This window comes from Pipra filicauda, unplaced genomic scaffold, assembly GCF_003945595.2.
Source record: "Pipra filicauda isolate LSUMZ 115617 unplaced genomic scaffold, ASM394559v2 scaffold629_size504944_pilon, whole genome shotgun sequence".
Classification (NCBI taxonomy): domain Eukaryota; kingdom Metazoa; phylum Chordata; class Aves; order Passeriformes; family Pipridae; genus Pipra; species Pipra filicauda.
In genome coordinates, this window is record NW_024104786.1 from 397052 (window position 1) to 419045 (window position 21994).

General features: G+C 61.0%; 2 protein-coding genes across 2 annotated transcripts; both read left to right on the forward strand.

Moving 5' to 3' along the window:
• Positions 1-125: 125 nt before the first annotated feature.
• On the forward strand, positions 126-10636 carry PIWIL2 (piwi like RNA-mediated gene silencing 2). Its single transcript, XM_039388253.1, has 21 exons — positions 126-377; positions 477-591; positions 1302-1412; positions 1491-1592; positions 1825-1942; positions 2034-2155; positions 2263-2343; positions 2553-2666; positions 2781-2969; positions 3165-3249; positions 3356-3442; positions 3560-3700; positions 3780-3893; positions 4594-4782; positions 5160-5261; positions 5350-5469; positions 5688-5776; positions 6040-6145; positions 7154-7407; positions 8438-8545; positions 9687-10636. Exons 1-21 carry the CDS (start codon positions 158-160, stop codon positions 9841-9843), a joined length of 2724 nt encoding a protein of 907 aa, XP_039244187.1. The 5' UTR covers positions 126-157; the 3' UTR covers positions 9844-10636.
• A 2108-nt stretch (positions 10637-12744) lies between these two features.
• SLC39A14 (solute carrier family 39 member 14) lies at positions 12745-20710 on the forward strand. The gene is made up of 10 exons (XM_039388263.1): positions 12745-13335; positions 15059-15119; positions 15325-15594; positions 15687-15873; positions 17906-18075; positions 18567-18689; positions 18775-18960; positions 19184-19391; positions 20084-20268; positions 20509-20710. Exons 3-10 carry the CDS (start codon positions 15340-15342, stop codon positions 20653-20655), a joined length of 1461 nt encoding a protein of 486 aa, XP_039244197.1. The 5' UTR covers positions 12745-13335; positions 15059-15119; positions 15325-15339; the 3' UTR covers positions 20656-20710.
• The last annotated feature ends 1284 nt before the right edge of the window (positions 20711-21994 follow it).

The window sequence follows — 21994 nt, forward strand, 5'->3', positions numbered from 1 at the left end:
CCACGCCTCCTCGTTATGCTCCGCCCCCATCGCCGCCCAATCAGCGGCGCGTCCGCTCCGGGGGGGGCGTGGCGTGCCCGCGCGCGCGCGAGGGGCGCGCCCGGACAGGGCGGGAGCAGGAGCGGGTACAGGAGCGGGCACAGGAGCGGGCACGGCCATGGCCCCCCCGCACCCCTCCCGCGGCCCCGGGCCCTGCCCGGCCCCCGCCGCCCTCCCCGGCCCCACGGCCCTCCCCGGCCGGGCTCGGGGGCTCCGCGGCATCGCGGCCTTCGCCCAGCGCCCCTCTGTGCCCGCCGCCTCCCCCGCCGCGCCGTCGCCGCTCCCGGCGCTGTTCCGCGGGCTGGGCTTGGACGAGCGGCCCCGCGAGCGGCCCCTGGGTAGGGAGCGGGGGTGAGGGGAGTGTGGAGGGGCTTTAGGAGCTGCCCGCCCCCCCCCCCCGTCCCTTCCCCAGCCCACTGTGCCCGCTCGTCCCGCAGGTCGTGGCGGCGCTGGCGATGGGAAGGCTCTGGCGCAGCCCAGCCCGGCACGGGAGAAGGAGGAGGAGGAGAAGGAAAAGGGGGCAGCGCTGGTGGCGCTCCCCACGCGCGGGCAGTGAGTCCCTCCCGGCACCCCAACCCCCTAAAACCTCAATACCCACCTTCTCCTGGACTCCCCCCGCCCCCCTCTATCCCTTCGTCCCCCTCTGTCTTCCCTTTCCCCTCTGTCCCCTTCTATCTTCCAGCCCCGCCATCCCCTCTGTCTCTTCTATCCCCCCATTGCCTTATCCCATCCATCCCCCCATCCTTTTATTCCCATATTTCCCAGTCTCCCCCATCCATTCTATCCCTCATTCCCTTATCCCCCTCTGTCCCCCATCCCCTTTATCTCCCCTATTCCCTTACGCCCTTTATTCCCTCTATCCCCCCTGCCCACCCCATCTCCACTATCCCTTTATCCCCCCTACTCCCTCATCCTCTCTGTCCCCTTTATCCCCTTGTGTTCCCCTTTTCCCCTCTATCCCCCCTCCTGCCCTTTCCCTGAGCCCTTCCAGTGGCTCCCTCACCCACCCTGGTGACAGAGGCTGGGGGACCCTCTACCAGTGACCCCCCTGGCGTGATCACACCCCTTCCTGCCCCACTCCCTCGCTGCCACGTTGCCAGGGCCACCTCTTGTGTTTTGTCCCCAAAACTGGGTCTTTTGAGCCACCCCCCCCCTCAGGCTGGTGTGGGGCAGGAGTAGGGGGGAATTTCAGGGGACACCTGGGCACCCCCAGCGTGTCCCCAGCGTGCCAGGGCTCACCCCTGCCCTCCTTGGGGTCGCAGGATCCGATGGCAAGGCCGAGGGGACGCGCCGCCCACCCGCCCTGGAGGAGCCACCACTGTGCCCACCCTGAGCTCGCCCGGCCCCCTGCGCCCCCCCAGGAGCCCCCAGCCGTGAGTGGCGACCCCAGCCCCGCGTTTTGGGGGGTCCAGGTGCTGCTGGCTCACCCCTGACCCCGTGTCCCTCCACAGGGCCCCCCAAGGGGCAAAGGGACCCGCCGTCCCCCTGGGGCTGAACTTGGTGAGGATCCACTGCCAGAACGAAGTTGTCTACCAGTACCATGTGGCCTTCAGGTACTGGGGGGTTCACGGGGGGCCCTGCAGCCCCTCGGGGGTCCCCCACAGCCCCTCGAGAAGGGGGTGTCCCCAGGCAGAGCCCTCCGTGTCCCGAGTGCCACGAGTTGGGGCACCCGGTGCAGCAATGCAAAGAGCTCCGGGTTTTCCCCCTCAGGGGGGATTCCAGGGGGGGCTTAGCAGGGTCTGGGGTGGGGACAGGGGAGGGAGAAAAGCCCCTGTGTGTCCCCAGCCCTGAGGTGGAGTGCAGGAACACACGCTTTGCCATGCTGAAGGAGCAGCACGCCGTCACCGGGGATGTTTTGGCCTTCGACGGCTCCATCCTCTTCCTGCCCATCCAGATTCCCAAGGTAAGGGGGGGCTTGTCTTAGCCCAGGTGCCCCCCCCCCAGGGCCTCCAGCCCTTGTTTTGGGTGGGAGAACCCCCCCTCTTGCCCCACAGGTCAGTGTGAAGGCTCAGAGGAAGAGCAATGGGGAGGAGGTTTCCATCACCATCCAGATGACCAAGGTCCTGGAGGCCAGCTCGGATCTCTGCATCCCCTTTTACAATGTGGTTTTCCGGAGGTGGGAGACCAAGGAGACCCTCCCTGAGCTCCAGGGAGGAGACCCTCCTCCCCCTCCTGTCTGCCAAGCCTGACCCAGTCCTACTTTTCCTGCTTTTCCTTCCTTAGGGTGATGAAAATCTTAAACATGAGCCTGGTTGGGAGACATTTCTTTGAGCCTGCCCAGGCCACCACCTTGCATAAACACAGGTGGGTGCCAGGGACATCCCTGTTTCCCAGGCAGCCTGGAAATTGGGAAGTTTTCCCAGGTCAGCTCTGGCTGGCCTGACCTCGGAGCGGCTGTTTTCCGGAGCTGGGAGCTGGGAAACAAATCCCTGTGCGTTTTGGGTGTTCCTTGGCTCCTGGGGCGGCTCCGGGTTAACCCAGGCGCCGTTGGGCATCTTTCCCTGTGGACACAGCCTCCAAATTTGGCCGGGATACGCCGTCAGCATCCGGAAGAAGGACGGCGGGCTCTTCCTCATGGTGGATTCCATCCACAAAATCATCCGCAGCGAGTCCGTCCTGAGCGTGATGTGAGAGGAGCGGGAAAGAACCCCGGGAGGCTTCAGGGACGGGCAGGGGGTGTTTCATTTTTGGGATGGCACGGGCAGGCAGCGCTCCATGGGCCGTCTCTCCTCATTTCCCAGGCAAACAATCCACTCCCAGAGCCAGAAGACGTTCCAGGACGAGTGCACCAAGGAGCTGGTGGGCAGCGTGGTCATCACCCGCTACAACAACCGCACCTACCGGGTCGACGACATCGACTGGGACAAGACCCCCAGGGACACTTTCACCCTGGCCAGCGGGGAGGAAATCACCTTCGTGGAGTACTACAGGTAAGGATGGATCATCCCTCGGGATTGGGAAGGGCTCGATGCCCGCTCTTGGGTGAGCAGGAGCAGGAAGGTCTTGCCCGATGGCGTGTCCCTGCCCACGGCAGGGGGTTGGAGCTGGGTGGTTTTTAAGGTCCCTTCCAACCCAAACCATTCCAGGATTTTGTGATTATGCTGTTTGGTTTGGTTTTTTTCCAGCAAAGCCTACGGGATCACCATCAGGGATCTGGGCCAGCCGCTGCTCATCCACAGGCCCAAGGAAAAACAGACGATGGACAGGAAGGTGAGTGAGACATGGAGAAATGGGGATCCACGGTCTGCCCTGGGCTCCTGGGGAGGGCAGGGACTCCCAGCCCCTGGAATGCTGAGGGTGCCTGTCCCCTCTGCAGCGTCAGCTGCACATGGTGGTGCTGGTGCCAGAGCTCACCTTCCTGACCGGGCTGTCCGACCTGCAGAAGAACAGCCGGACGCTGAAGGTGAGAGCCTGTTCCATCCCACCATCCCTGCTTTTCCCCAGCTGGCAGTGCCCGCTTTGGGGAGCTGCCGGGGGGTAGCTCCGAGCCCCCCATCACGCCTGGGGGCTTCCCCTGCAGGAGGTGATGTGGGAGATGATGCAGAGCCCTCGGCAGCACTACCTGCGCCTCACCAACCTCCTGCGCCAGATCCGCGACAGCCCGGAGGCCTCCCGGGAGCTGGAACACTGGGGGCTGCACCTGGACACGGACATCTGCAGGGTAGGGCTCTCAGGGGGTGCCAGGCTCCCTGCCTTCCCCCCTGGGGATGGGGGCAGCCCCTGATTCCTGCCCTGTCCAGACCCAGGGTCACATCCTGCCCTCGGAGCGGATCAACCTCCGGCACCGCTCCTTCTTCCCCGAGGAGGACCTGAGCTGGCACAGGGAGGTGACCAAGGAGGTGTCCATCTCGGCGGTGAGCCCACCACGGGAACAGCCTCCCCTTGTCTGGGAGCTGGCCTGGGTTTTCCTAAGCGCTGGCATTCCGGCTGAGCTGCCTCCAGCTCAAACCCTTCCCTTGTTTATGTTGGATTTGAGCTTCAGCCTGTTTTTCCGAAGGAGTTGGAGGTATGTGGTGGGTGGTGTCTGCTTTCCCGCCTCCTCCCGGGCTGGAGGAAGGCTTTCAGATGCAGGAATTCCATGCTGTGTGCTCCCGAGGTTCCTCTTGGGCTGCTTTCCCTCTCAAATTCCCCTCTGTCGCCCAGGTTCCTCTCTCCCAGATTCCCCTCTGTGCTCCAGGTTCCTCTTTGGCCACTTTCCTCTCTCAGATTCCTCTCTTCCCAAATTCCCCTCTGTGCTCCGGGTTCCTCTTGGGCTGCTTTCCTTTCCCAGATTCCCCTCTGTGCTTCCCAAGTTCCTCTTGGGCCACTTTCCCTCTCCCAGATTCCCCTCTGTGCTCCCTAGCTTCCTCCTCTCCCAAGTGGAAATGTGCTGCATGTCCCTCTTGGGCTGCTTTCCCTCTCCCAAATTCCCCTCTCCCAAGTTCCCCTCTGTGCTCCATGTCCCTCTGGGGCCACTTCCCCTCTCCCAGATGGGAATGTGCTGCAGGGCTTGGGGGCTGCACGGCCGGGCGGGAACACGCCCCAAACACGGCCTGTCCTCGCTTCTCTTCCCAGATCTCCATAAATTCCTGGCTCCTGGTGTATCCCAAGCGGCTGCAGCAGGTGGCCCAGGACCTGCTGGCAGCCGTGAGGAGCACCTGTGGAGCCATGGGAATGCAGGTGGGACAGCCCACGGTGCAGGAGCTGCGGGACGAGCGCATCGAGTCCTACGTCAAGAGCATCCGGAGCGGTTTGGGAAGCCAGGTGGGGAGGGGGGATGTTCCCAGGGGATCACCAGGCGGGTGGGAGCACAGCTGGGATGGGAGCACCGGGAAGGGCTCAGCCTGGAGGAAAGGAGGCTCAGGAGGGACTTTATTGCTCCCTAAAACTCCCTGGCAGGAGGGAGGAGCTGGGAGGAGGGGGGGGGGACAGGGGAGGCTCAGGTTGGACATCAGCAGGAATTTCCTCGTGGAAAGGGCTGTCAGGCATTGGAAGGGGCTGCCCAGGGAGGTGGTGGAGTCCCCACCCCTGGAGGTGTCCAAAATCCACATGGGAGCACGGGTTAGTGGTGGCAGCCTTAGGTTTGACTTGGTGATCTCGGAGGGCTTTTCCAACCCCAACAATTCCACGATTCCCGGCAGGAAAAGGTGCAGCTGCTCGTGTGCATCACCCCCCGCAACAGGGACGACATGTACGGGGCCATCAAGAAGCTGTGCTGCGTCCAGGCCCCTGTGCCCTCCCAGGTGGGCCCAGCAGGGTGGGACCACCATTCCCGGGAAGCTCCGGGTGCTTTTCCAGCCTCGCTTTTCCACGTGTTTTCCCACCCCACAGGTCATCAACGCCCAGTCCGTCATGGGCCATCCCGGCAAGATCAGGAGCGTGGTCCAGAAAGTTCTGCTGCAGATCAACTGCAAGCTGGGCGGGCAGCTCTGGGGGGTTGACATCCCGCTGGTAAGGCAGGAAAACCCCTGGAAAAGGCCTGGGATGAGCTTGGAAGCTCTGAGGGGGTGAATTATTGTAGTCACGGGCTTCCCTCGCCGGCTGGAGAACTGGGGGTTGGATTCTCTTTGGAGCACGGGAGTCCCTCGCAGATGGAGGGATCCAAGCCTGGAGGTGTCTTGGCTTATCCCTAAATCCCACCTGGCTGGTTTTTTCCCCCCCTTTCCCAGAAACAGCTGATGGTTGTTGGCATGGACGTCCACCACAGCCGCAGCCAAGGGATGCGCTCCGTCATCGGCTTCGTGGCCAGTATGAACCAGTACGTGGAGTCCTGGGGAGGGGGGAAGGTGTTCCTCCGGCTCTGCCCTGGGAATCTGGCGGGATTCCACCCCAAAATCCCCCTCCTTGGACGGGAAGGGGGGCGAGGGTGATGCTTTTCCCGACCCGCGAGGTGTTCGCCGGCGTGTTTGTGCTGGGAGTCGCTGGGAAAAGGGCTGGGAATGCTGAGTTGGTGGACTTTGCCTGGTGACCCTGGTGTGGGGGGGGGGGTTTTCCTGATGCTCATTCCCATTCCATCCCCAGCATCCTCACCAAGTGGTATTCCAGGGTGGTCTTCCAGATGCCCCACCAGGAGATCGCCGACAGCCTCCGGCTCTGCCTCTCCCAAGCCCTCCAGCGCTTTTACGAGGTGAGACCAACAAAAAAAACCCTCCCAGGGTTTGATATTCCCTCAAAACAAGGGGAAAACACCCCAAAACTGCCGCTCTGGAGCTGGCAAAGCTCCCCAGCAGCCTTTGGACTGGATGTGGAGCCGGGACAGCTCCTCCTTATCTCGGGAACGTGCGAACCGGCCCCGGGGATTAGTTTGCACAGAGGGAAGTGCCACGTTCCACCCCTGTCAGCACTGAAGGGCTGAGCCCTGGCCCTCGTCCCCACAGCCTGAGAAAAACAGCCCGGGACAAGGGCCAGGAGAAATCCCAGCACTTGGGATTTGCCCGGAGAAGCTGTGGCTGCTCCATCCCTGGAAGTGTCCCAGGCTGGGTTGGAGCAGCCTGGGGATAGTGGGAGGTGTCCCTGCCCGTGGAACTGGATGATTTTAAGGTCCCTTCCAACCCAGAGCATCCCAGAATTCTGTGATACTGTTTTCCCAGCCCTCTGTGGGTGCTGGAGGAACAGCCCTGGGCACTGGGAGTTTGCTGGGCAGGAGAACCAGGACACAGGGAATGACTTCAAACAGCCAGAGGGCAGGGTTAGGTGGGATATTGGGAAGGAATTCTTGGCTGTGAGGGTGGGGAGGCCCTGGAATGGATTTCCCAGAGAAGCTGTGGCTGCCCCTGGATCCCTGGAGGTGTCCAAGGCCAGGCTGGAGCAACCTGGGCTAGTGGGAGGTGTCCCTGCCTGTGCACCTGGATGATTTTAAAGTCTCTTCCCACCCAGACCACTCTGGAATTCTGTGATTAGCACAAACACAGCTCTGTGCCCCCCGAGATCTCCCAAACCCCACTCTGAGCTGCATTTTGGGGGGGGTGGAGCTGAGCCTGGTCAGGGGCTCTGCGGGTGATGAGTTGGGTCCTGACCTCCATCCCTGGAGACTCAGCGAGCATCTCCCGGCCAGGGAATGTTTTCCCACCAATCCTGTGCATACTGGGGGCGAAAAAACAGCGAATTCTTCCCTTTTTTACCTCCCCACTCCCAGCTGAACCACTCGCTGCCCATGAAGATCGTGGTGTACCGGGACGGGGTGTCTGACCCCCAGCTGGACACGGTGCTCAAGTACGAGGTGCCCCAGATGCAGAAGAGCTTCAACACCTTCGAGAACTACCAGCCCAGCCTGGTGGTCGTGGTGGTGCAGAAGCAAATCAGCACCAACTTCTACGGCCTGAAGGGAGAGGAGTTCACGTCCCCCCCGCCCGGCACCGTCCTCGACCACACCATCACCACCTCGGGCTGGTGAGTGGCACCTCCAGGGCTGGGGGAGGTGAAAAACACCCCTGGGAGGGGAGAAAAAAAACGCCCTGGGGTGTGAAAAAACTCCGGGGTGCGAAAAAATGGTGAAAATCACCCCCGGGAGCAAAAAAAAAAATGGTGGTAGAAAAACCCCGGGGTGCAAAAAAACCACCCTGGGGGGTGAAATAACCAACCCTGGGGTGCAAAAAAAATCATTGTGGACACCCCAGGGTGCAAACAAATGGTTGTAAAATCACCCCAGGGTGCAAAAAGATCATTGTTAAACACCCCAGGGTGCAAATAAATGGTTGTAAGATCACCCCAGGGTGCAAAAAATCCACCCTGGGGGGTGAAATAACCAACCCTGGGGTGCAAAAAAAATCATTGTGGACACCCCAGGGTGCAAACAAATGGTTGTAAAATCACCCCAGGGTGCAAGAAAACCACCCTGAGGTGCAAAAGGTCATTGCAGACATCCCAGGGTGCAAATAAATGGTTGTAAGATCACCCCAAGGGTGCAAAAAATCCACCCTGGGGGGTGAAATAACCAACCCTGGGGTGCAAAAAATCATTGTAGACACCCCAGGGTGCAAATAAATGGTTGTAAAATCACCCCAGGGTGCAAAAAGACCACCCTGGGGTGCAAAACATCATTGTGAAAACACCCCAGGGTGAAAACAAATTGTTCTAAAATCAGCCTGGGGCGCAAAAAAATCCCTGAGTGCAAAAAATTAGTGCAAAAAACCCCACCCTGGGGTGTAAAAACAAAACAACAAACAACTGGGGGGTGCAAAAAAAAAAGTGGTTGTAAAAACACCCCAGGGTGCAAAAAAAGCCAAAAAAAAAGTCTGTTTAATCACCCCGGGGTGCAAAAAAACCACCCCGGGGGTGTAAAAAATGGTGGTAAAAACACCCCAGAACACAAAAAACTACGTGTAAAACCACCCTGGGGCGTGAAAAAAAGACACTGGGGGGGGGGGGAAGTAAAAAAAAAATGAAATTGAGGTGTAAAAAGGCCTTTTTACACCCCCAGGAAGGATTTCTTCCTGCTGGCCCACAGCTCCCGGCAGGGCTGCAGCATTCCCACCCGCTACATCTGCATGTGGAACACGGCCAACCTGAGCCAAGAGCACCTCCAGAGGTGAGGGCAGGGGTCCAGAGCTCCCCAAAATCCCCCAGAGGGAAGGGCAGGGGTCCCAGAGCCCTCTGAGCACTTCCAGAGTTAAAGGGAAGGGGCCCAGAGACCCCCCAAAGTCCTCCAGAGGGAAGGGCAGGGGGCCTGGAGTTCCCTGAGATCCTTCAGCCCCCTCCCCAAATCCTGAAGGGATAAGGGCAAGGAGCTCAGAGGTCCTCAAAGTTCCTGCAGGGATAAGGGCAGGGGGCCCAGAGCTCCCCAAAATCCCCCAGAGGGCAGGGCAGGGGTCCCAGAGCTCCCCAAAATCCCCCAGAGGGCAGGGCAGGGGTCCCAGAGCTCCCCAAAATCCCCCAGAGGGAAGGGCAGAGGTCCCAGAGCCCTCTGAGCACTTCCAGAGGTAAGGGAAGGGTCCAGAGCTCCCCAAAATCCTCCAGAGGGAAGGGCAGGGGCTCCTCAAAATCCTGCCCAGAGCCCTCCAAGCACCTCTGGAGGGAAGGGCAGGGGTCCCAGAGCCCCCCAAGACCCTACAGCCCCCCCCAAAATCTGCAGAGGGAAGGGAGGGGGGTTGGAGTCCCTCCTTATCCTACAGACCCCCAAAATCCTGCAGAGGGAAGGGAGGGGGGTTGGAGTCCCTCCTTATCCTACAGACCCCCAAAATCCTGCAGAGGGAAGGGAGGGGGGTTGGAGTCCCTCCTTATCCTACAGACCCCCAAAATCCTGCAGAGGGAAGGGCAGCTTTCCTGGAACCCCCCCCCCCAATATCCTGCAGCCCCCCAGTGTCCTGCAGAGGGAAGAGCAGCCTTGTTTCAGTGTGAGGACCCCCCAAAATTTGGGGAGTTTTGGGTCAATCAGCCCCCTGGAGTGGGGGGGGGGGCAGTGCAGGCACTGGGCTGAACCTGCTGGGTGAACTGGGTGAACTGGGAGGATGTGGATGAGGCAGAGGAGGCGGATCCCATCCCATCCCATCCCATCCCTCCGGTGGCAGAGGTGACAGAGGACACTGTGTCACCCCGGGGTGCCCCAACCTTTGCCTCCTCCTCCAAGTGGGGAAGAAACACCCGGGTGGGAGCAGGTTTGGCCTCCGGGAGCGGATCCATCCCGCTGGGAATCACCAATCCCCCTTTTTTCTCTCCCTGTCTGTCCCCAGGCTGACCTTCAAGCTGTGCCACCTGTACTGGAACTGGCCTGGCACCGTCCGTGTCCCAGCCCCCTGTAAATATGCCCACAAGTTGGCATTCCTGGTGGGGCAGGTGCTGCACCACGAGCCCAGTGCCCACCTGAGCGAGCAGCTCTTCTTCCTTTAGTGTTGCCGGGGCAGGAAAACCGGGATTGGGCCTGGAATTCCGCTCCCCAGCCGCCCGTGCGGGGGAATCTTCCTTAATTCCCTCTTTTGTTGTTAATTTATTCCCGTTATTTATTGGGTTTTAAGGGTTGCAGTGTCAGTTTAAAGGACGCTGGGGAGCGTCCCAGGGCTGGGTTTATCCCCCTGGGGATGAATCCAAAGGAATATCCCCCTGTTTTCCAGTCCTCCCAGTAAAGGGGGTTGAGTTAACGAGCCCCAGAGGTGCTGCTGCTCCCACAGCTCGTCCCTGTGCAGGTGCTGGTGTAAACCCCAAAGATCTGGGGGGTTTTTTTTTCTTGTGTTTCCAGGGAGGTTTCAAGTTTTTCCTGGTGTTTTTTTTTTTGTCTTTTTTCCAAGGTGCTGTTGAACAAACCAGCCCCAGGTTTGGCTGGTTCTCCTGTCCTTGAGGAGTCACTGGTTTCTCAAGGAGAATTCTCTGTGCATTCAGGTCGTTGTCCCAAGGGGAAAGTTTTTCAGTTCTCACCTTTTTCAGGTGTGGGGGTTTTTTTGCCTTAGTCCAGGAGATGTTTGAGACCTTCGAGCCTGGGGCTGCGAGACCACAAAAAACACCCTAAAACACCCCAAAAGGTGCCTCAAACCCCTCCTTGTGCATCCCTAGCAGGGATGGGGGTCCAGCAGGACCCTCCTCCCAGCCTCTCCCCTCCGTTTTAATGCCAAAAAAGTTGTAATTCCTCAATTTTTTTGCCTTTGCTGTGACCAGTTTTTGGTTCTTTTCAATAAAACTGTTGCTGGCAGCTGCTCCTTCTTGGAGTGGGGGGGTGGGTGACAGGGGTGGGTCATTCCCCCTCATTCCCAGGGATGGAGAGGGGACACGGAGTGGAGGGGGGTAACAACAGTGCTGTCACCCTGTGCCCCTGGTTAATCATTGATCCCTTTATCCCTGTTTATTTGCCGGTCCAGGCGGACTTTGGCAGCCCTGGCCCAGCCTGGGTTGGGATTTGGGAGCAAAACTTGGCTCGGGGAGGGGGGCTGGGGGTGCTGGGACAAAGTGGGGGTGCAGGATGGGGGGGTCCCTGCTCTTCCTGGCCCCTCACCAGCAGCTTTTTATACCCCAGCACTGCCTTGTCCCTGCCCTTGCTGGCTCCTTGGCACAGGGAGAGGAGCCAGGACCAGCCCTGGCAGGATTTGTCCCTGCCCCAAATCCCCCCAGCCCTTCCAAGGGGGTCCCTGGGGTGCCCTGTCCCCTTGGGAAGGGGTTGAGGAGCGTCCTGTGCCCCCAAAGAGTGTTTGGGGAGGTGGTCTGAGGGATGTTCCGTAACCCCAAGGGTTATAGAACCCCCCCCGTGCCCCTGAGGGGTGTTTTGGGGGGTCCTTGGGGTGCCCAGTGCCACTGAAGGGACATTTAGGGGGGTCCATGTGGTGCCTTCTGCCCCCGGGGTGGGGTTTTGGGTGGTCTTCGGGTGGTTTTGGGGGTCCTGGGGTGGGTTTTAGGGGTTTTTTTTTAGGTAGTTCTTGCGTGGTTTTTGGGGGAGTGGGTGATTTTTAGGGATCCTGGTCCCCCCAGGTGTGTTTTTGGGAGGTTTTGGGATGTGGTTTTTGGGGGTCCAGTTCCCCCTAAGTGTTGTTTTGGGGGTCCCTGTCCCCGCAGATGTGTTTTATGGGTGTTTTTTGGGGGGGGCAGGTGTGTTTTTGGGATGTTCTTGGGTGTTTTTGGGGTGTTTTTGGGAGTTCCGGGTGTGGTTTTGGGGTGTTTTAGGGGGTCCCAGATGTGTTATTGGGTTTTTATGGGGTGTTTTTGGGGGTCCTGGGTGTGGTTTTGGGTGTTTTTGGGGGTCCCAGGTGTGGTTTTGGGGGGTCCTGCGTGTGGTTTTGGGTGGTTTTGGGGGTGTTTTTGGAGTCCCGGGCGTGGGTTTTGGGTATTTGGGGGGGGGTCACGGGTGTATTTTGGGGTGTTTTGGGGGGATCCCGGGTGTATTTTGGGGTGTTTTTGGGGGTCCCGGTGTATTTTTGGGGTTTTTGGGGTCACAGGTGTGTCAGTGGGTGTTTATGGGTTGGGTTTGGAGTCACGGGTGTGGTTTTGAGTATTTTGGGGGGGTCCCGGTGTATTTGGGGTGTTTTGGGGGTCCCGGCGGTGGTTTTGGGTGGGTGTTTGGGGGTCCCGTTCCCCCCCAGGCAACGCAGCGGGTGAGTGGGGCCATGCCCCGGCGGGGGGCGTTTTCCTTGTCCGCGCCAGCCAATGGGAGCGCTCACCGTGTCCTCGCGCCGAGCGTGCGCCCTGCGCCGCCCCGCCCGAGCGACGGCGGGAGCGGGAGCGGTAGCGGAGGTAGGACCGGGAGGGGCCGGGATGCACCGGGATGGACCGCGCCGGGACGAGACGGGGAACGGTGCGACGGGCCGGGGAAACCGCTGCGGGGCCGCGGGGAGCGCGGCGGTGCAGCGGGGGGAGCGCGCTGGGGCCGGCCCCGAGCCCCGGATGGGGATGGGGATGGGGGAGAGGATCCCTGCGGGATGCGGGGAAGGATGCAGGGAAGGCTGCAGGAGAGCGGGGTTGGGGTGTAGGAGCGGGCCTAGGCTTGGAGGCAGCGTGGGGGGGTCGCTTTGGGGCTGCCAGCGGGGTCTGGGGCAGGTGGAGGTGGGCTCTGGGCTGCAGGACGCTGTTATGGGGTGCAGGACCCAATTTTGGGACGCAGGACCCTGCTATGGGGTCTGGCACCAGCAGTGCAAGCTCTGGGGCCGGGCAGGGGGCAAAAGGGCCGGGCATGGGGACTGGGGGGATAGGGCAGGGCCGGGGGGGCAGCAGGAGCAGCTTCAGCACGGGGGGCACTGGGGGGGTCCGTGTAGGGTGGGCTGGCCGGGATATTCCCCTGTTTGCTGCCCGCCTGCCCGCCCCGGGGCCTGCGGGGAGAGGAAGGGACAAGACACTGCCCGGAGGCTCCAGGGGGGGCAGAGGGGGATCCGTGACCCGAGAAACGTGGCCCCGGGACGTGCCCCAGGGCACGGAAACCCTCCTGGAAACCCTCCTGGAAACCCTCCTGCCCGCGGGACGTGTGGAGCAGCGTTTGCTCCGGAAGGAGCTCGGCCCCGCCGGCTCCAGGAGCGGGATTCATCCCGGTGGGGTTTTCGGGAGCCCCCAGTGCCCCCCTCCCCTTCCAGTCTTGCGCCAGCGAGCGGGATTTCGGGAAGAGCTGGCGCGGGGCTGACGTCGCCGGGGTCATGGCTTTGCCAGCGGTTCTTATTCCCGGCGTCACCTTCCCGCTGGCGGATCGATGACCGCTGGGAAGTGAAGCCCAGGGAGATGGGAAGGACTGGCGTGGCCTTGGGAGCTCTGTTGTGTGCTGTCGTGGCATCGCTCCCGGGCACATCCCTCGCCGGGCATCCGTCCCTTCCCGTGGCAGCGGTTTGTCCCTGTGCCCCATCCCAGAGGGAGATAAAGTAGGTCAGGCGCTGGCTCCGGGCTCCGGGAGCGGATCCCGGCGGGAGGACGCCCTTGGAGGTAGCGGGCAGGAGGCTGGGACCGCTCCGCGGGTGGGGTGGCGAGGGGCCGCGCTCCGGGGTGTTCGCTGCACACCCCCTTTGCCCCGGGATGCGGGGATGGATGGACGGATGGATGGATGGATGTGTTTGGCACCCTCCCGCCTTGCCCTGAGCTCCCCGTGGCTTTCGGGGGGCCGGAGCCCCTCGGGATGTCCCTCTTTGGGCCCTTCCGCAGGGGCGGCTCCTCCACCTCGTTTTTGCCCTAAAACGGAGCGAGCCCGTGCGGCTCCTGCCGCTGCCCGGCTCTGCCTGCGCGGCGCTTCCTGCCTTTCCTTTGGCAGCTGGGGCAGGAGTCGAGGTCCGGTTTTCCACCCTGGGCGTATCCGGCTCAGCCCGGCTTCGGGAGAAACCCCTGGGAGCGATTTTGGCTCCGGCGGGGGCTGCGTGCCTTGGCACGGGCCGGGACGGGCGGTGTGCGGCCCGGCGGGATGGCTCCAGGCGGGATCAGGGATATGGGGAGCACTCGGCTGGCACGGGCAGGGAAGGGCAGCCAATGTCCCCCGTCCCGGGACGCGCGGCCACTGGGGCAGACCTTTGGCACCGTGGGCCGTGTGCCAGCACCTGTGGGAGTCACCAGGATGTCCCATGTAGCCTGAGAGGATCCACCTGGATGGGCGGGTTGGGATAGGGAGGAAGAAGCAGAGGAAGGGTCCGGGCTTGCTGAAGAGGCAGAGGTCCCTTAGGTACCCCCACTCAGCACCAGCACCCCACTGGATGAGCTCCCTCCCCATGTTTTGGGAGGAGAGGGGTTAAACCAAAGCATCTGAGCTAAGCCCTGGCAGGAGGAGGCTAAAACCTCCCCAGAACAAAGCTCACAAGGTGGTGGTAAGCTGGTAAAACCTGTGGGAATGTGGGAGCCTTCGGAGGGGGAGTGGGGTCCTGGATGGGGAGCAGGGTCCTCCTGCGCCCCTTTTCCTCACAGTCCTGGCCCCAGGTTATTTTCGGAACAATTGCTTGGCTGGGCTTCAAAAATGTCCTGGGCTCATTTTTGGAGGAGCCCGGAGCCTGCGAGCTCTCAGCACAGGCTGTGGGGTATCCCAGGGAGATCCGGGAGCCCCTGGGAAGGGCAGCCAGGAGGCAGGACATGCCTGGAGCCCCGCACTGGGATCGGGGTGGCTGCTGCACTTACGGAACCAGCGGACTGTTACTCTCTCCTGGTCCTTGTGAATCCCAAGTTCGCCGCCCACCTCTCGGTGCAGTTTTCCCAGGAAGGCAGCCCAGGCCCTGCTCCAGCCTCTCGGGTGCCTCCCACAGTGGACGTGCAGGTCGTGCCTGGCGTGTCGTCCCCCCCTCGCCCCGTCTCCCCCAGCCCCTTCCTTTGCACCCCGGGTTTGTGCCACCCCACTTTTATTGATCCCCGGCGCGTATGAAAGGAGCAGAGAGGGCAAGGATTGACTCTGGGCAAACACTATAAAGGCTCCTACAGTTGGAGCCGGGGAAGGAGCCGGTTCATGGTAATTATCCGGGTTAAAATATAACCCCGTGAAAGTTCCACCTCTGTCCCCTGGGTTCCCACGTCCTCCGAGCTCCTGGAGGGATTTGTGTCCCGTTCCTGGTGACGCCGAGGGGACCCACGCGTGGCTGGGAGCTGGAGCGTGACTCCTCACGCCACGGAGAGCTGGATTTGGGGCTGGCAGAGGCACAAGCCCTGCCTGCTTCCCACCACCTGCTGTTCTTCCCAGGGTCCCGAAGTGCTGCGGAGCTGGAGAACCCCCGGGAGCCGTGTCCTGGCAGCCCCCCACGGTGAGCAGAGGGTGGCTCAGAGTGGGGGAGAAGCGGGTGGTCCTGTATACAAGTCCCCCCTCAAGATCTGGGTGCTCTCAACGCTGCATCCCCTTTTCCCTGAGGAAGAAACGTGCCGTCTCCCGACGGGGCTGTGGGGTGGAGGAGCGGCGGTTGGAGCGCTGGGAACGCCAAAGCCAACAGCAGTGTGTGTTTTCCCTCCCAGCATCCCAGAGGCACCATGATCCCCGGCGCGGGCCCCCGGAGCTGCTGCCTGCTCCTGCTGCTCTGCCTCCTTCCCTGCCCGCGGGTCCGGGCGGGCAGGGACAGCCCGGGAGTCTCCGCAGCCTCCTTCCTGCAGGATCTGCTCCAGCGCTACGGAGAGAGCCAGACCTTGAGCCTCAAGCAGCTCAAGGCCCTGCTGAACCGCCTGGATGTGGGAGTGGGACACGCCAACGTCTCCCAGTCACCGCAGCAGCGCCTGAACCTCTCCCGGGTAGGGCCCCAAAACCTCCCTGCAGATCCCAAAACCTCCCTGCGGAGCTGCGGGAGTCTCAAGGCACGTTCCTGTTCCCTTCCCTTCCCCAGTGCTTCAGCTCCGTGGAGCTTTTTGCCATCCACAACCTGAGCGAGGGCTCTGCCGTGGGGCACAGGGAGTTCAAGGAGTTCTGCCCCACCATCCTGCAGCAGCTGGAGTCGGGGGCGTGCGCCTCTGAAAACCTGGAAAATGAGGAAAACGAGCAGACGGAGGAGGGCAGACCCAGCTCGGCTGAAGGTAAGAGGGGAGCTGGAGGGGCACAGGCCCTGCCCAGGCCCGGGCACGGAGCTCAGGAGCGATGAGGCACCCCGGGACCTCCAGCACAGGTGGTTCCCGCTCCTGGGAATTCCTTGCCTACAGCAGGCAGGAATCCCCACGGGTTTTCCTCGCTGTGGATTGTGCCGTGGCATGGTTTCGCCGGGATAACCTCTGTGCCTCCGGGATAACTGGATGAGGAGGGGACCTTGCCATGAGTCCCTGTGGGTGGGAGGGGGTGACCTGGCACTTGGAGGGACCCGCTGGCCTCCAGCCACCAGTGGATGCTCAACCAGCTCCCGTGTATCCCGCTCCTGACGATGCCCATGGTCTTGGATCAGCTGCCCTGAGCCCCACCCTGGGGCTGGCTCGGGAAAGCCTTTGCCAAGTAACCCAATGGTTTCATTCCCACTTTCCCTGCACCAAAAAAACCGACGGTTTTGTCGCAGCTGAGACATCCAGAGCACAGGGAGAGACCCTCCAGTGCCACGTGGCCTGGGAATAGACCCGGAGCCAGCCCTTTCCCGCCCGGATCCGGGCTCTCCGAGAGCCTCGGTAATGTCTGGCCCCTCTGGTTTCTTCTCCTTCTCCGCAGTGTGGGGCTTTGGTTTTCTCAGTGTGTCCATGATTAACGTGGCCTCCCTGCTCGGAGTCCTCATCGTGCCGTGCTCCGCCAAGGCCTTTTTCCGCCGGGTCCTCACGTTTTTCATCGCGCTGTCCATCGGCACGCTGCTCTCTAACGCGCTCCTCCAGCTCATCCCAGAGGTGCGGTAGAACGTCCCTGCCCTCTCTCCCGGCTCCGGGGCCCTCTCTGCCTCCAAACCCCGCCGAATCCAGCCGGTCCCCTCCGTCACCCGAGGCTCAGGGCTCGTCTCAGGGGCTTTTCTCGCCCCCTCCGAGCACCAGGAAACCCTCTGGAGCGGGCAGGGAGGCTGTGTCCTCCAGCCCTGCCGGGTCTGAGGAGTGGGAATGTGCTCCTGGAGTGGCCAGGAGTTTATCCCTTGGAAGAATGTGCTCAGCCATGCTGGAGGCAGCACTAGTGGGAGAGTACTGCGAAACAGAGGAAATATCCATATAAAAGGAGGAAATATCCATATAAAAACACGGAGAACAGCATCAGCTTCCTCTGGAATCAGCCAAATTTTACAAGGCCTTTATTGCCTGTATTTTTTTCGGCCCCCCCCCCGCCTCTCCCTGATTTCCCAGCCCGGTGTTTCCACAAAGGTTCAGGCTTCCCTGAGGTTTCCTGGTGCTCTGATGGGACCAACAAGAAATACTGCAAATTAATTGTGTTGTAATTGCCCAGTTCTGGAGTTGAATAAATCCACACGGATTTGGACACCTTTGGAACACTGTCCAGGTGGCTCCTCGGAGCACAAGTAGCTCCTGGGTAGAGGACGAGCTGGATCCGAGCTCCTGCACATCCAGCCTTAAAATTCCACAGGGTTTTTTTCCCCCTGGCATTGCCAGGGCAACGATCACCTCACCCGTCTTGGCAGTGGGATGTTTTTCCAAGGCTCCCTTTCAGCTCCAGAACTGCAACTTTTATTCGCTGGACATAAAAACCAAGCGCCTCTAATTCCTGATTTTTCCGGGAATCGGGATGCCGTGCGTACGCTCCAGCCTCGCCAGCGCTCGGAGCATCCCGGCGTGGCCTGGGATGGAGTGTACGAGGTGCTCAGGGAACCTGGGCGCTCCGTGGCTCGGGAATGGCTCATGGAGCAGAGCTGGGGGCTGGCTGGGACACGGCCTGGCTGCCAAAACCCGGCTGCGAGAGCCGCTCGCTCCAAGAATCCAACCCTTCCCAAAGAGCCATTCCCAAAGCCGCCCGGCGCCAGGTCCGAGCCAAGCCGAGATGAACAACAATCACTAATGAATGTCCTCTTCTCTCCCCTCTCTCCCTCCCTCCTCTCTCTGTCCTGTCGGTGTGGATTCCTTCCCTCCCCGTGCCCGCCTTGATCCCCTCCCTCGCCTTTCCCGTTCCCCCGGGGTGGGTTTGGCTCTCACGCCTCAGTCTGGGGTTACGGTTTCCTCTGCGTGTCCGTCATCTCCCTGTGCTCGCTGGTGGGAGCCAGCGTGGTGCCCTTCATGAAGAAGACCTTTTACAAGCGGCTGCTCCTCTACTTCATAGCTCTGGCGATTGGAACTCTCTACTCCAACGCCCTCTTCCAGCTCATTCCCGAGGTAGGGAGAGGACCGGGCGGGTCTGTGCTTTTCTCTCTCTCTCTCTCGGGGGCTGTTTCTCTCTCTGGCTGGAGAAGGGGAAGGCGGCGTCGGAGGGGAGCCCAGAGCGAGGTACGGAGGCTGGAAGCCCCTTGGAACTACAGTTTGGAAGGGAGTTGCTCCAGGCAGAGCCCACTCTGCTTCAAGCAGAGAATCACTGTTTTATTGCCTTTCCTGGCCCTGAAGGCAGGTCCTCTCTGAGCGTGGAGCCCTGGTTTTGGCACCCCTGCCCCAGGGCGGGTGCTGGATCCGATGCCTTGGGGCACAGCCAGCTTGGAGGAGGGAATGAGGGAGATTAAAGGTGCACAAAGGCATTTTCTGAGCTTGTCCCCAAAGGAGCTGCTGCTTAGAGAGGTCAGAAAGCTGTGCCACCCCCTCTGGGGCCTAAGGTAGATGAAGGACCCTGCCAGGGACTGTTCCTCATCCTCTCCCGTGGCCCCTCCTGCCTGCAGGCGTTTGGATTCAACCCTCAGGAAGATTATTACGTTTCCAAATCCGCCGTGGTGTTCGGGGGCTTCTACCTCTTCTTCTTCACGGAGAAGGTCCTGAAGATGCTCCTGAAGCAGAAGGACCAGGTGAGGCTGAGCAGGGGCTGGTGGGTGGTGGGGAACAGCGGGAATGTGGGGGTGTCTGACAGCCCCGAATCCCCTGATCCCGCAGCACCACCACGGGCACAGCCACTACGGCCCCGAGGCTCTGCCCTCCAAGAAGGACCAGGAGGAGGGGGTCACGGAGAAGCTGCAGAACGGGGACCTGGACCACATGATCCCGCACATCACCGGCGAGCTGGAGCGCAAGCCCCCCTCCGGGGATGAGAAGGCTGTGGTGGGCTCCCTCTCTGTCCAGGTGAGCGCCCTGTCCCGTGGGATGGGAACATGGGAAAAGCCCGCCCGCCAACGGAAAGGGAGTCTCGGACCCCAAACCCTCTGCGGGGGGTGGGAAGCAGAGGGCTCCGCCCATTCAATGTGGATTTAATGAGCGTGGGGATGGTTTTCCCGGCTGGAGGAGGGATCAGCGACCCCCCTGGAGCGTTTGGGTGCTGAGCCCCCGCGTCGGGGTGCTGTGGCAGGACCTGCAGGCCTCCCAGAGCGCGTGCTACTGGCTGAAGGAGGTGCGGTATTCCGACATCGGGACGCTGGCCTGGATGATCACCCTCAGCGACGGCCTCCACAACTTCATCGACGGGCTGGCCATCGGCGCCTCCTTCACCGTCTCCGTCTTCCAAGGGATCAGCACCTCCGTGGCCATCCTCTGCGAGGAGTTCCCGCACGAGCTGGGTGCGTGAGTCCCCCGGATCTGCCCCTCCGCTGCTCTCCCGGTCCCGCTCCCCCTTGGGGTCGGTCCCTTTTCCCCGGAGAGGAAGGCGGATTTTGGGGTGGGATAAACGGCGAGGGGAAGGCGAGGCTGGAAACGGCACTGAGTAATCGCCGCTCTAAAAATAACGAGGTAATATGATGTCTGAGATTTAAATTTAGATGGAGACATCTGAAGGCAAAAAAAAAAGAGAAACCGAAACCCTCGACACCTCGTTGGTTTGGGAGGGGGCGAGGTGGGTTTGGGTGGGAAGGTCCAAATTTAGGGGCAGTGGTGTGGTCAGTGCAGGGGGGTGGGTTTGGGTGTGAATTTAGGGGCAGTGGTGTGCTATTAGAGGAGGGAGGAGGCAGGTTTGGGTGTGAATATCTGAGTTTAGGGGCAGTGGTGTGCTGTTAGTGGAGGGAGGAGGCAGGTTTGGGTGTGAAGGACTGAATTTAAGGGCAGTGGGGGAGCCCACGCAGGAGCTGGCACAGGATGTGATTTTTGGGGCTGTCCTGTGCGGGGGGAGGAGTTGGACTCAATGATCCTTTGTGTGTCCCTTCCAGCTGAGGACACTCCACGATTTATGACCCGAAGTTCAAGGCGGCCCCTCGGTGCTGTCCCGATGCTGCCAACAGCCCTTCCCTCCTCATCCTCCTGTCCTTTTCTCCCGCAGGGGACTTTGTCATCCTGCTGAACGCCGGGATGACCATCCGCCAGGCTCTTTTCTTCAACTTCATCTCCGCCTGCTGCTGCTACGTGGGCCTGGCCTTCGGCATCGTGGCCGGCAGCCACTTCTCTGCCAACTGGATCTTCGCTCTGGCTGGAGGGATGTTCCTGTACATAGCTCTGGCTGACATGGTAAATCCCGAGCCTGGGTGCGTGGTTGGGATCTTCCCAGGGCTTTTTTCCTAGGAAAACTTTAGCCTGGGGGTGGGTTTGCTCCGTTCCCTCGGCACACGCTTTGCTGTCTCCGCTTTGCTTTGCCTGGCTGAGCGAAATCCACGGGCTGGGGCGGGGGGGGTGGGTGTTTTTTTCCTGGGAAGAACAGAGCCTTTCCTGCCGCTGAGCCTTTGCCATGCCTGTTTTTTCCCCTCCCAGTTCCCCGAGATGAACGAGGTGAGTCGGGAGGACGAGCAGAACGGCAGCGCCCTGATCACCTTCGCCATCCAGAACGCGGGGCTGCTCACAGGCTTCACCATCATGGTGCTGCTCACCATGTACTCTGGCCAGATCCAGATTGGGTAGGACCAGCCCGAGCTGCAGCCCTGATCCATGTTTTTCCTATTTTTTTTTTTTTGGGGGGGTTGGGGGAAGGGGTTTTCCTTGGTTTTTTTTTTTTCCCTTCCCTTTTCCTGCTGCAAGCAAACGACGGTACCTGTGCGGGCACTGACGTCACACTACAGAGGAGACATCGCTTTGAAAGCTGTTCCACAGACCTTCTTTGGGTTTAAGACTGTGAGGGGAGGCTGAATCCCCCCTTCCCATAGGACTGACCTGACCGGAGGATCGCTTTCCCCTGTCATATCCCTGGTCTCCTCGCCTCTCCTGGGAAGGATGGAGTGGGGAGGCAGGAGCTGCTTCAGCCGTGCTCAGAGCATTCCCATGGGATGTGACGCCGTCCTGACCCCTTTGGGGTGGGGACGGATGGGGACAGACCCTTCTTGGAGCGTTCCCATGGGATGTGACGCTCTCCTGACCCCTTTGGGGGGTGTATGATGGGGACAGACCCTTCTCGGAGCGTTCCCCACCAGCCATCCCTCGGAGCTGTGCTCTCCAGGCACAGCTGAGGATGAGGAGGCTCATGATGTCACCACCATCCGACGGGGTTTGCTCCGTTCCAGCCCTGGGGAGAGCAGGGTGAAGAGGGTTGGGATTTTAAAGCACACTTTGGGTGTCCACACTCGGAGCAGAGGACACCAGGCCAGGTTGAAGTGACACGTGGGCTGCTGGGAGAAGCCCAGCGGGATATCCTGGCCCCCCCTGTGCTGCTGGAAAGAGGGGCAAATCCCAACTCCTCCTGGTGGGAAGGGGGGTGAGAGCAGAGCCCTGCCTGGCCGTGGGCTCCCAGCCCAGGGGTCTCTCCTCAGGCTGTGTCCAAGCTCATGGTGACACCTGGGAACAGCCACCGGCTTTTAAACACTGCTGAGGTTCAGGGTGGGGCGGGGGCTGTTTTTAAAACAAAATACCAGACTGTGAACCTCTTTAGGTTGCGTTTTTCCAGCCTTAGGGAGTAGCCAGAGAAGGGTGTTCCAGGCACTTCCCAGCTCTGCCCCCGGGGCTGGCTTTCCCCAGATTCACTACGTGAATTACTAGTTATCATATTGATAATCTTGCCCACCCCACCCCTGTTGCTTGAGGTCCCCTTGCACCCCCTTTCCCCCCCCCAAACCTTGTCCTGTACCTGGTGTGAGCTGGTGGCTGTGTGGATAAGCAGGAGTGGATTCAGGGAGCTTCCCTTGGATTGGGATGGAGGAGCGGAGCGGGTGCTTTGGGAAGTGTTTGTGCTTGTCAGGGAGTGTCTTCCCTCCCTCCCTGGCTGTGTAGGGGGTGTGTGTGACTATCCTGCCACCTCAGTGTGGTCCTG